We start from the raw sequence: 14,200 nt of genomic DNA on the forward strand, positions 1-14,200 counted from the left end.
CTTGCTCTTGGGGAGTTCGTAGTCTAGCAGGCAGACACGACCATGACAAGAGTGTGACATGCAGAGAGTCTATAGGACCAAGAGCCCCCAAGTCAGGCCCAGGGGCATCAGAGAAGCCAGAATTTGAATCAACACTGGAAGGCTAAGTCAGAGTTTTCCAGGCATACAAGCAGGGAGGGCTCTACAGTGAGAGGAACCAGAAAAGGAAGAAAGTAAGTAGGAAAGGGCACCTTTGGGGCTCACAGGTGGCTCAGACAGTGGAAGCTCAGAGCAAAGTTTTATGCACAGACTCTTTGTTCAAATACAAGCTACCTCATTTACTAGTTGTCTGAACTCTGTGCCCTTCAGTTTCCTTATCTGAAAAACAAGGATGACAGTACGTACCTCATAGGATTGTTATGTGACTTAAATGGATAAAAATGTATGTACAGTGCACATGGTAGACACTTTATGAAAAAACAATAAATATGTATTTGGTAATGAAAAGATATAAGAAAGAACAATATTCAAGTTGTTCAACGAGACAGTAGATACATTTTAGTGGGTTTCCAAACTTGAGTATCAAGAGCTCAGTTCTTCTGGGAACATAAGGATAACATCCTGGGTCTTGTTCTCGCAGGACGCTGTCATTCAGGGCTATTTGTCAGACTACTTTTACTGTTGACAAGTGAAATGAAATGGTAGAGATAACAGCACCCCTCCTGACAGAGTTTGGATGTGTTGTCCCCCCAACACTCATGCAGAAATCTGATCCCCAATGTGACAGTGTTGGAAGCTGTTTGAGTCATGAGGGCGGATCCCTCATGAATGGATTAATGCTCTCCCTGGGGGAGGGGGGATTAATGAGTGAGTTCTAGCTCTATTAGTTCCCATGAGAGCTGGTTGTTTATAGGACCCTGGCACCTCCTTTCTCTCTCTCTTGCTTCCTCTCGCCATGTGATCTGCTTGTACCCACCAGCTGCCTGCTGCTTTCCTCCATGAGTAGAAGCAGCCTGAGGCCCATGCCAGATGCAGCTGTCCCAGAATCGTAAGCCAAATAACCCTCTTTTCTTTATAAATTGCCCAGTCTCAGGTATTTCTGTTATAGCAACACAAAATGGACTAAAACACCTCCCCAATCTGATTCGGTGTAGTGATCATTCATACTGGGAACTCCAGTTTGCTATAAGAACAGCTTTCATTTTCTGACTTTCCAAAGGCCTAGAATATCTTTACCAGCACAGATAAACAAATGATAATGCCAGGACTTCCAGCATTTTTCAAAGAAGGAGACAAGATATTTGTGTTGGGCCTATGTTTGTCCCAATCTGCCTTAAAATCCAAATCTCACCTTAGGTTGGTGGGGACTTTAATTAGAATTAGAATATGGAAAAAAATATTGTGAAGGTGTCAGAGTATCTCAGGATTACCTGAATGCCATTATACAAGTGGAATTCTCTTAAAGTACTTCCTGAAACACTCATTCTGTATGCAGGTACATGTTTCTGCCTGTCTAGGGGCAATTTACTTATTCTTCCTTAAGTTCTCTGAAAATAGAAAGTAAAGTTGATGAAGCTGAATGGTACTCCTTGTCTTTTCTTTCTATTGGTATTGGTTAGTTTCGGGCTCAGAGATCCTGGTCATGACTTTACAGCTTCTAAGAAGATAAAGATGGTGATGGAGCTGGTGTGCACCTCTACAGAATTATCTCTACTCACCCTACAGTGATGTCAAAAATGTTGCTTCCAACAGAGCTGGACACGGCCATGTCCCCCAGCCCCTTCCGGGCCACAATGACACTGGTGATAAGGTCAGGGATGGAGGTCCCAGCAGCCAAGATGGTCAGACCCATAATCTCTTCACTAATGCCAATTGTCTCTCCAACCTAAATGTTGTAACAGGGACAAGCATATTAGTGTTTGAAGCCACAAAGCCATCAAACCCACAAACATTTCAGTGCAACCCCCTTTTAATGAGTTCTACTCTGTACTATGCTAAGTGCCGAGGTGATAAAGATAAATAAGCCACCATCATTGCCAATAGAGGAGTTTATACTTTAAATAAATTCAGACCCAAGACATCAGTAGTGTTCACATGAGGAGGAAACAGATGATCCCAAATAAAACAGACCTCTAGAGGGTGGGAGTGCAGCCTCTATACAGGGCTTTCTCAGACTGAGCCAGGGGAGCTGCCTGATAAGAGGTAGAGAAGCCAGTTGGCCATTGAATGCAGGGACCAGCACCTGGCAGCAGCACCAAGTCCTGTGGCAGGTTTGTCCTTCAATTTACCATCAAAAGTTAAGGATGGACACTCAGTGTCTTCACTTTTCCTTAATGTTTCCTGGTGTCTGTAACCACTCTTAAATGCTTTTAGACTCTACCGTCAAGAAACCTGATTTGGGGTGTTCTGGGGTTTGGTAATACAAGACTATAACTCAGCAAAGCAGCTGTAGAGAAGCAATAGCCAGGGAATCAGAGGACCTCAGCCCAAGGATTGGCTCTGACATGTATTAAGTCCTTTACCTATTGCTGACTGTACCAATTCCATGATGTCCTTGACCTGTTGCTGACTGCACCAACTGTACAATGTCCTTGACCTGTTGCTGACTACACCAACTGCACAACGCCCTTGACCTATTGCTGACTGTACCAGCTGCACAACGTCCTTGACCTGTTGCTGACTACACCAACTGCACAACGTCCTTGACCTATTGCTAACTGCACCAATTGCACAATGTCTTTTAGCCTCACTTTCTCATCCTCCATATTTCCAGACTGAAAGGACTGTTTACCATTTATAAAATTTAATAGCTTTTCTTAATAACCAGTATTTATTCTTTCATGTACTGATAAAGAAAAAAGTGTTTTTTTGTTTGTTTTTTTCACTTGCTGGGATATGTTGTTTTCTAGATATTTCTCTTTAGCCATCATAGAAAATATCATACTACAGGATTCCATCTTTTTCTTTTCTTTTTAATGATTATCTTAATACCACAATCTTGTTTTCTTTTTATTCTCTTGTAGAAAAGGAGTACAAATGCAATGCCTGGAACAATAATAATTTTTAGAAGGCCAAGAAGTATAAAGGGCATAAATAGAAGCCTTCCTTTTCAATAATGGATGAGAAGTTTCTCTTTCCTTTCTTCTACAGAAATGATTTTCTGATTCAAAACATCCAGACAACTGATCAGAATAGCAGATTCTATTCTATGAAGTTTGAATTCTATTGTTTGTACTTTTGAACTATAAAAGCTCTAACCTAACAATTGCCCATTTAGTGCTCAACTACTTTGTTATCAACAGTTTTACCAATAATAAATGCTATTTGATGAATTATTTGGCTAGTTGGCCAAAAATAAATGTCTTTTACATAAAATGCTTTATGCAGTGTGCCTTCAGCTTTTGTTTTTGCTTTTTATTATGTTTACACCATGAATCTTTGTCTTAGTAAATTTCATGGGTAATAAAAACCTATGGTTAAAATTTATCCTACATCTTGGGCTGGCCCTGTAGCTCACTCGAGAGAGTGCGGTGCTGATAACACCAAGGCCGCGGTTTCGGATCCCACATAGGGATGGCCGGTTCGCTCACTGGGTGAGCGTGGTGCTGACAACACCAGGTCAAGGGTTAAGATCCCCTTACCGGTCAACTTAAAAAAAAAAAATTATCCTACATCTAGTATGAAAACTTAATTCTAAAGTCAAATAAACCCTCTTGTGTCATTTAGATCCAGTTCTGAACTTCTCTGCTGCTCCCCAATTTGATCAGGGTACTGTCCTGTCCATGTGCCTAGTAGCCAACTTCCCCAAGTCTCAGTTTTTCCATCTGTAAAATGAGGACAATAATGTCCACTCAGAGTTGTGATGATTACACGTGATGATTCGTATAGGGCAAATGTCACAGTGGGAAGCATCAAGTAAATGTTCAAGAAACATCAGCTACTACAACTCAGACATCACTCCTTTCCCTCTCCAGTTTATCGAACTGTAGTAATCAGGTGTCTGGCAGCAGGGACAGAAGCTGGTTTTCTGGGGTTGATCCACAATGTGGGAAACCACATGACTAATGAAGATTTTTCCTTCTTCATCAAACTCCTGATAAATCTGTGTGGCTCTAGAAACGCTTTGGAGTGGCCGCATTATCGTACACTGCTACCAGAAGTACAGAAGCATTCCAATTTCTACACATCTCATAACACTTGTTATTTTCTGTCTTTGTGTTTATATACACCCATCCTAGTGGGTGTGAAGTGGTATCTCGTGGTTTTGCTTTATACTTCTCTAATTCATAATGATGTCGAGCATATTTTCTTGTGCTGATAGCCATCTGAATATCTTCTTTGGTGAAATATCTATTTAAATCTTAAGAATTAGAATGCTTCAGGTTGCTTGCTTTCCTATTACTGAGTTTTAAGAGCTTATTTCCTGGATACAACTACTTTATCAGACGTATACAATTTGCATATTTTCTTCCAGTCTATGGTTTTTCTTCACATTTTTTAATGGTGTTTTTTGAAGAGCAAAAGTTTTAATTTTGATGAGGTCTAATTTATCCAGTTTTTTCCTTTATGGATCGTGCTTTGGTATTATATCAGAGAACTCTGCCTGATCCACGGTCTGTAGATTTTCTATGCTTTCTTCTAAAAGTTTGATAGTTTTAGCTCTTACGTTTAGAACTATGATGCACTTTGAGTTAATTTTTGAGTACGGTACGAGGTAAAGATCTAAGTTCATTTTGGCACATGAAAATTCCAATTATTTCAGCACCATTTGTTGAAAAGTCTATCCACATATATTCTTGTTGTATATTTCCTTATTTCAAATTGCTACATTTTATTTAGTTAACAAGTATAATAATTTTAGGACTATATTAAACAAAGGATACAAGTGAATGTTTGGAATTTATGTCGTGTATCATATAGATTAAAAGCATGAGTTTTGGAGTTGCAGAGTCCTGGGTTAGACAGAATTCTACTATTTACTACTATATGATCTTGGTCAATTTTCTTATCAGCCTTAAGCTTAACTACTTTATCTGTAAACTATGGATAATAATACCTACCTCACAGGACTTGAACTTACGTACATGGTTATTGTCAAGATTATAAAGACAAAGGGAGTGAATTGCTGAGCATAACCACACATTCAATTAATAATGGTTACCACTATTATCTTTGAGAATGCAAAACCCTGGCATCTAATTCTTTCATTCATGTTTTTCAATAATAATAACTGAGCGTGTATTCTTGTGATAGGTATTATGACTGGTATTGAGTTAGAAGTGATAAAAATGAAATACATCATTATTTTTATAAATAGAAGCTCAAGGAAGAGCTTCTATTTTGTCTGCAGGTCCTTTCCTAAGAGCCAGTTTTGAACAGCTGGGGAGAACATGAGGTGAGTGGCTGCCCAAGATAAACTAAGTGTCGCCGAGGACATTCCTCCCAGGCCAGGGTTGGCCTGGCTTCAGGCTGCTGAGGGCGAGAAGGCTTGCCTTCCTCCACGTGGCTATCCTGGGGCTATGCCAATATGATTCCATGCTACAGGGAAAGACCCAGAGACCAGGTAGAGTTAAGTGGTGAAAATTCCTTTAGTTCTGGAATGTGTAACTCGTCTGTGTCACTCCAATAATGTGACAGTTTCAGAAAGCACACACATTGATTAACCTCTTGGCAACCAAGACCAGAGAGAAACCAGGCAGGTGATGTCACTATCAAAGTCTTACCTGGTGTGCCCACCAGACCATCAGGTAAGAGAATATTGCGATCCAGGTGATGGAGCCGAAGAATGTGATGGGAAAAAACTTCCTCGACGACTGAAAGACAACGAGGAAGAGGTGAGAGTTGTGAGTGGTATCAATTGAAGTGGATCCGATAGTACAAAGCTAAAGCCACCAACGAAGCTACTTTCTCTCCCATTTCCTGAATCTTAGCAAGATTAGCAATCAAAAGGCCCTACCCACTCTGATCAAGGGGGGACAGTTCCTCTCTCAGAAATGTGAAATTGGCAGGAGAATGACCACAATGCTGGTTCCTGAGATGGAAATCCCTTGAAAAGAATGTCTGTTAGTTCCTGCTGCTAGGTGCTCAGATTCCCTCTGCTCTTGCCCTTTCTAAGGCTGGTTTCTCAGCCTTTCCTTCAATCTGTGAACTACCTCATATTCTCCCTCCTCGCCCTCTGTCTTTTCTTTCCTTTGCTCTTAAGTTTGTCAGAATCAGTTTCTATTGCTTGTAAAACATATATCTTCATAATCCATATGTCAGAAAACCTATGGGATTAATTACATTGAACAAGAAATAGGAAGGAGCAGTAGGTTTAAAAATAAATTGGCTCATCTTACAGCTTCATGAATTATCAGGAAAGCCACATGGGAGAAACCACCCCCATAGCTTCTATAGATTCTTGACAATGGCCAGTCTCCAGGACATTAGAACCACATATGTCAACCGGAGTAGAAAGAGGTAGAGATGCCCAGTTGTGCTCATCTCCACTGGGGTGGCAGATCAGACATTGCTCTTGGAAATGTTTTCTCTCCAATTCTCCACCCTAAACAATATTATGTCCAATTCTGCTCCTACAACTTAACGTTGTACAATTTCAGCACCGCACTCTCCCGAGTGAGCCACGGGCCGGCCCTAACGTTGTACAATTTCAGGCTTACGGTGTGAGCACTTTCAAAGTTTCCTAGGAACATCAGCCAAAAATCAGACATTCAAAATGCAGTGTTTCTTACCTAAGCACACTAAATGGAAATCCAGGCTTGCACTGTAGTGGAATTCTATTGATGGCCTTTGTTGAAAAAGTGGGGTCTTTTAAAACGTACTCAGTCAGCAGAACGCTGTCAGAGAGCCTCTCACCTATCGCCATACACTTTTTATTTCAAAGATTTCCACGCTGAGAAACAATCCCACTTTTTGCTTTGATAATGCCACCCAATTTTGTCCAGAGAAATGAATCTCAGAGTTGACTTGGATGAAAGCAATCTCAATTGTCTGAAGGGCTGACCTTGGGCAGTCATGTAGAACACTTTCTGCCATAGCTTTTGAGAGCTTCATTAAAAGGAAAAGATAAACCTGTACACGGCAATCTTTTGAATATCTATAATGATGAACACAGTCTCTATCGCTCCAAACCAGGCTTGTGTTCTCTTTACTAATTTCAAATTTTCAATGTATGTTTTTATTATCATTCACATGGTTCTGTTAAATTTCAAAGTAACCTTTTCTCTGTTTAAATGATGGCTGCTTTTTTGGTCCATTCATTAGCTGGGGTATCTGGACCCCCAAGGAGGCTTGATTAAATTGTGGGAGAGCATCGGGCCACAGTGAATAGCCAAAACCTTACTCTCTAATGCTTCCCCCTACCCCTTCTCTTTCATAGAAGGAAAATATTGTATTTTATTTATTTATTTATTTATTTTTAAATTTTATTTTGTCGATATACAATGTGGTTGATTATTGTGGCCCATTACCGAAACCTCCCTCCCTCCTCCCTCTCCTCCCTACCACCCAACAATGTCCTTTCTGTTTGCTTGTCATATCAACTTCAAGGAATTGTAGTTGTTATGTCTTCTTTCCCTCCCGTTTTTTTGTGTGTGTGTGTGTGTGTGAATGTATTTATTTATTTTTAGCTCCCACCAATAAGTGAGAACATGTGGTATTTCTCTTTCTGTGCCTGACTTGTTTCACTTAATATAATTCTCTCAAGGTCCATCCATGTTGTTGCAAATGGCAGTATTTCATTCGTTTTTATAGCTGAGTAGTATTTCATTGTGTAGATGTACCACATTTTCCATATCCACTCATCCGATGATGGACATTTGGGCTGGTTCCAACTCTTGGCTATTGTAAAGAGTGCTGCGATGAACATTGGGGAACAGGTATACCTTCGACTTGATGATTTCCATTCAGAAAGAAAATATTTTAAACAAGGACTCAGACTCCTTCTGGGGTCCTGAGCACTTTAATGGGTAATAAAAAAAAAAAGTGATCAGGTTTTCAAAGTGGAGATTGAGACCTTTACTTCTGAAAGCAAATTTTCTTTAAAGCTGGGAGTTCTGCTTTACTTCTGAAAGCAAATTTTCTTTAAAGCTGGGAGTTCTGCTGGATTCTGGAGACCAGATTGCCTGAGCCAGTGTTGAGATCAAGTTTTCCCAGGCAAGGTATTTAGCTGATTGGAGTTCCCATCCTTTTTTTCTGGTCATGGGTCCTTGTTTCAGGATCCTAAGTGCTATGAGGGTTTCATCTCCATGGCTAGGCTCTGTTACAGGGAAGAGAAGGGTCCCTCTTGCTATGTGGGGCCACACATGTGATTTCAGCATCAACCAGTGCTTGATTCTGAGCTTTGTGTGAGGGGAATGGAGAGCTTTCTCCCTGCTTTTTAGTGTGGCATATGTACTGAAAGTCCTGGGAGAGTCCTCAGTGCATAGGTTGCTCGCTTTCCAGGTTAGCTCATTTACTAAATGTATAATTATTATTTTATTCTTGTACTTTTGTATGTCTTCTCATAGAGATGACTTCACAAGTCAGAATCAAATCATTTGAACATATTTCTCATCTGAAAAAAATGATTATAGAACATTCCCAGCCAAAAGATAGAAAGCAAAATATCAGACTAAGGATTTAAAAGAACTAAATTCAAATCAACATATTAGTAAAAACCTCTCTAATTTAATATTTGATGCCATGATTCTTAATCAAGAAGCCAATTAGTAATTAATGGGCATTGAAAAGTACCTAATGTTGTATTAGGCGCTCATCAAACAAAAAGGCTAAAAGTAAAATTTCTTCGTGAAATGTCAGGGTCTTCATCATAGGTAAAGGCTGGGCACCTACTCTGTACCTAGATCTTGAATTTGAGATGAAATTCAATCCTAAGTTTGCCTGAGTGTATAGCATGTGCTCCTAGCATCTAGGTTACATCAACTGTGTCCTTAAGGAGTGCCAACAATGCTTAAAATATACCCAGCCATAGACATAATGATCATCATCACCGTAATACGAGGCTCTGCTCTGAATGTCAGGAAATAAAAAAAGCACCAGGGAAATAGAGACTAGCATTCCAGCTGTATGGCCATCTGCCTTGCCCAACCTCCCATATTGTTCCTGCTTCCAAAAGTATGAACCTTTCATGCTTCAGCAGGTTGGTTAAGTTCTCCCAATTGTCAAGCCACCTTAATATTTCAAATCTCACAACCCAGGTAATTTCTTCTTCTTTCATTTTTTGCTGGACCATTCTCCTTATTTGGACTCCATGGTCTCATTCCAGACGTCAATGCCCAGCAGCACCTGTACAGTTATTTAGTTACCAGCCTCATTGGAAAGAATAAAATAGCCCTGAAAGCCAAGGTCTAAAATGTCAATTTATGGCCAGTGAGGGTGGCTTATCCTGACATCTGCTAGACTAGGCCTCATATTAATTAGCAAATAAGCAAATTGTGTCCATGTGCTGGCCATTTTGTTCCCAACGTAATGGTTTACTTATATAATTGGTAGCTAATGTTCTCATTAGAAGCTTTTAGTACATCAAAGTGATACTAGCTTGGCTTGAAAAAAGTTGCTGGACATTAGCTGGTTGCACTAATTGACCATATCCTTACTTATTTAAGTGCAACGAATATTCACTGAACATCTACTCTGTGCAAGATTCTGGGGTATACATATTTAGCAAAGTCCCCCCATACAATCCTGTTAAAAATTAAAAGTGTGGTCTCTGGGTTAATATGACTGGTATTGAAATCTCTGCTCACAAGTTAGTAGCAATGTGTCAGACAAACAACTTAATCTCTCTAAGCCTCGGTTTTTTCATCTGTTAAATGGGGGAAATAACCCCTAGTTCTGAGGGTTTCAAGTACATAAGATGTCTAGCAAACTGCCTGGCACACATTAAGTGCTTGGATAATAACTGTCGTTGTTATTAGACAACATTATCCTCATTTTAGCTTCTGAGAGATGGGGATACTGATACTCAGGGAGGTGAAGCGACTGTGGACACCTGGCCTAAAGACTCGGCTTTGCCTCTTACTAGCTGGGTGTGCCCTCACAGGTCACAAAACCTCTCTGGGTTTCAATCCCTTCACCTTTGCTAGAGCTGTGTTTGGCACATAGTAGACACTCAATAAATACCTGATGAATGAATGAATGATAGACATGCAAACACCTAGCTGGGTTCTCAGGTTCCTTCTTAGTTCTAATGTTTTCATAGCTTATTAGATACATTCCTGTTTTGTGAGAACCCATCCGAGGCCTTGAGAGAAAATAACTTTTTGGGTCTTTATTTTGCTTATTATTTCCAATTTTCATCAAAGACATATTCCTCATTAAGGTTACATTTTAGTTCTTCCACTTTTAAAACAAAGCCATTGATTTAAGAAAACTATAAATGTGAAGCTTGTATTAGTTATCCGAGCTGAAAGTATGCGTAATTCAACAAACACTGTCATGTAATTTGCATATAAATGAAGTGGGAATAAAAACAAGTGGGAGTACTGTTTATTCTGAAACTAGAAGTACACATTAAAAAAATCGTGTTTTCCTTATAATTATTGTTAAGGATTAGTATATTCATCTCCATGGGTAATTAAAAAACTACTGAAGAGGCAGAGCTACCAGGCCCTAAGGTGTCATGAATATCGATTAGTTAATAATGTCTCCTTTCTCTTCTCCCTAGATATTTTCTCAGAAGGCCCTCATGGAAGTCCATGAGGTCTATGGTGGGCTGAAAAAATGGCCACAGTACTTTGCTGCCCCTCCCATCAATAGGTGGGGTCTATTTCCCTACCCTTTGAATCTAGGCTGGCCTTATGACTTGCTTTGTCCAAGAGAATGTGATAGAAGTGACAGCATGCAAATTCCAAACTAGATCTCAAGAGGGCTTTGTCACTTTCATTTGTGCTGCTCTTGGCACTTTGCCATCATGGTGAATAAGTCCTAGTTAGACTGCTAAAGGATAAGAGACCATGTAGAGCAGGGACAAGCTGATCCAGCTGAGATAGCTCTCTGCCAACCAGCCCCCACCCATGTAAGTGAGCTCCACTAAGACCAGCAGATGAACTGTCCAGCTGAGCCCAGCCCATTGTCAATTCACAGAATTATGGGCTTAAAGAAAGGCTTGTTGTTTTAAGCCAGTAGGTTGGGGTGGTGTGTTACACAGCAAAAGATAACTCCTACAAGATCAAATCTTACAAAGCTCTTCTTACTAAGCATGATCACTTATTGGCTTTTGTATCAACTGGCATGGTTTCTTTCATTTGGCATATCATATATGCAGAGGATACCCATATAATCTATTTTCCAAACCAGTATGCTTTGTGAGAAAACTGGAATTATCCTGGGCAAACTGGGCTGTATAGTGACCTTAAATTTGCACAGTTTCATTGTTGTTATCTCTTTATTTATGCTGTCCCTAACCACAGAATATTATGGAAATCTAGAGATCTCCCAAGCCTTTATTCACAGAAGAGGGAAAATAGGGTCCAGGGCTGAGAAATGCTTTTCCTGAGGTTGCATAGCTCATAAGTTGTTGGGGAAAACCCACCACAGTCAAGTGGTAGAATGAAAATTCTCTGGAGTCAGGAGACTCGGGTTCTAGTCCAGCTCTACAGCTGTGCAATCTTGTTCTGTAGTTATATGTGGGCATGCCTTGTTTCTGCCACTGAACTTAGAGCTCCTTAAAGATAGAAATTGTGAATTCTGTGTCTTTATATCTCTTTAAGGGCCTGAGCCTGGTGCTTGGCATATAATAGGTGCTCAGTAAATACTTACTGAGGAAATTAAAAAATAACCAAATGTTCCTCGTGAGAATCTCATTTCTGCTTGGAATAATACACAGTATACTCAGAAAATGGCAGAAAAAAATCCAGTCCATCCCAGGGCTGGCACTTGGAGGAATATATTAGTCTGTTTTATGTTGCTTATAACGTGAAACTACATAATTTATAAAGAAATGAAATTTATTTCTTACAGTTTGGAGGCTAGAAAGTCCAAGGTCCAGGGGGTACATCTGGTGAGGGCCTTCTTCTGTGTGGGAACTCTTTATAGAGTCCCATGGTGACCAGGGTGTCTCATGGCAAGAATGGCAAGAGCTAGAGAGCTAACCTTCTCGCTTGCTTCCCTTGTAAAGCCTTTGGAACCATGCCCATGACAATCCATTAAACCATCAACCCATTACTCCATGAGTGGATCAATCTACTCATGAGGGCACAGTCCTTGCCATCCAAACACCTCTTAAAGGCCCCACCTTCCACTACCATATTGGGGGATAAGTTCCAACATGAGCTTGGAGGGACATACAAAACACAGCAGGGAGCAAAGAGCGAAAGCCCCACTGGCTACCCTAGCCCAGGCTGCAGGGGCTGACTTGCAAGGGTGGACTGCAGAGTGAATGGCGAGTCAATGGTATTGCAGAGGAGAACATAACGCACGGCTCCATCTTCTTGCTTTGTGCCCCTTGGGACTGTATCATCAGCCAGAGTGGTTGTCATGATCCAGGTAATTACTGCCTTGGTTTGTTTTCCAGGAGTCACTGATTGGGAGCCCTTGATCTTCTCTAACAGCTTCCTTGGCCTTTGAGCTCAGATTACCGAGACAATGAACACTTGGCCAGCCCTTGCTCCCACCAAGCCCTGAGGGCTCAGGGCCCTGAATTATTGGTGTCTCCCTCCCGTTCCTGCATGTCTCTCTGCTTGCCTCTGCGGTTGTGCGCTGACATCCTCTCACCAGCTGGCCACCTCTGCTCCAGGCCTTCTGCTGGGATTTAGAAAACCATAAATATCTCCCTGATTTTCCTCCCTGGGGCCAAAGAAAAGCTAAACAGCAGAGCGAGTGAAAGAGAGAGGAAGAGAGAGAGAGCGCGCACATATCTCAGAAATGGCAATACGATGTGAGCCAAGAAAAAAACCCACACATCCAGCTACTTGGTTGTATGTTTTCAGGAAGCCAGGCCTTTGCATGATGCAGATGAATAAAGAAACCTAAATATTTCTGCAAGTGAGCCATACCTGTTACATGCATACTTTACCAGGAAACCTTTAGTGCTGGGAGTCCTTACATGAGAGCATCCATCCTGGTATCTACTTGACAAGACCTGGCTCTTTATCAGGCTGGACTATTTATAGGCTGGGCTAATGTCTTTTCAACTGAGGAAAGTGGGATCATTAGGGGGCTTTTGAAGACTTATGCTGTTATATTTTTAATTAAATGAATAATCCATGTACATAGCCACAAGAATATTAAAGAAAGAGTGAGACGCCCTCCAGCCTTGGACTTTCACTTGATCTTCTCAGAGACAATCACTATGGTAGTTTTAAAACAAGGTTGTAAGTTCTTCAACACTCTTTCCATCAAGAGAGTCATATACTTTATGGTGCTGATATATTCTAGGTAAACTTTTTGTCTCTACCCTTTAATCAACGCAGGCTTCTGACTGCTTTGGTCAGTAGAGTATAGTGGAAGTGACTTGTAACTTCTTAGAGACTGGGTCATCAAAGGCCACCCAGCTTCTGCTGCCTGCTGCCAGAATACTCTTGTAGTCTTCACCTTCTATGTAAGACTTCTGACTATCCTGAGGCTGTCATGCTGGGAGGAAGCCCAAGTTACATGCAGAGGCCACCTTGAGGCACCCCAGTAGACAATCCCAGCTGAACCCACCTTTTGAATCATTCCTGCCCCGGTGCCAGAAACATCAATAAATAACACTCCAGATGATTCTACCCCTGGCCTTGAATCATCCCAGCCATTCAGGCCTCACTGGCTGAGGCCAGACGTTGCGGAACAGAGACAAACCATCCCCAATGTGCCAATGTGCCCTATTTGAATTCCTGATCCACAGGATCCACAAGCCAAATAAAACGGTGGTTGTTTCTTACCATTAAGTTTTGGGGTGGTTTGTTGTGCAGATTTGATAACCTGAACAATCACTATGATTGCGTGTCCGTCCTTTTTCCTTTTAACGCTGATAGAAGCAAACTGTGCCCACTGATATGTACCACGCTTTTTACAAGGAACCTTTTCCCAACATGCTTACTCACAGGTTTGCGAACGTCAGGTAAGGTTATCCAGAGAGGAAACGCTATGGGGAAAACGATCAGGTATGTGATTTGCTTGCGGGAACTGGAAGGCCAGGCCAGGCTGAGAGGCTGGTCCTCCTCCTCCTCAGCCGTCTCTGTGATCTGTTGCAGAAAGAGAGAGAGAAAAAATAAACAAAAAAAGAGGCCACTACAGCAAG

At 41.1% G+C, this 14,200-nt stretch overlaps 1 protein-coding gene across 2 annotated transcripts in view; it reads right to left on the bottom strand.

Moving 5' to 3' along the window:
* Positions 1 to 14,200, bottom strand: part of SLC24A2 (solute carrier family 24 member 2) — a 270,174-nt gene that overhangs the window by 3,399 nt on the left and 252,575 nt on the right. For both annotated transcript variants that reach the window (XM_063081228.1, XM_063081227.1), the window contains 3 exons: positions 14,004 to 14,135; positions 5,703 to 5,792; positions 1,698 to 1,864 (listed from right to left, as the gene is read on the bottom strand). In XM_063081228.1, coding sequence (XP_062937298.1) covers positions 1,698 to 1,864; positions 5,703 to 5,792; positions 14,004 to 14,135 — 389 coding nt within the window. The remainder of the gene's footprint in view (positions 1 to 1,697; positions 1,865 to 5,702; positions 5,793 to 14,003; positions 14,136 to 14,200) is intronic.

The sequence above is a fragment of the Cynocephalus volans genome, chromosome 16 (genome assembly GCF_027409185.1).
Source record: "Cynocephalus volans isolate mCynVol1 chromosome 16, mCynVol1.pri, whole genome shotgun sequence".
In the NCBI taxonomy this organism is placed as follows: Eukaryota; Metazoa; Chordata; class Mammalia; order Dermoptera; family Cynocephalidae; genus Cynocephalus; species Cynocephalus volans.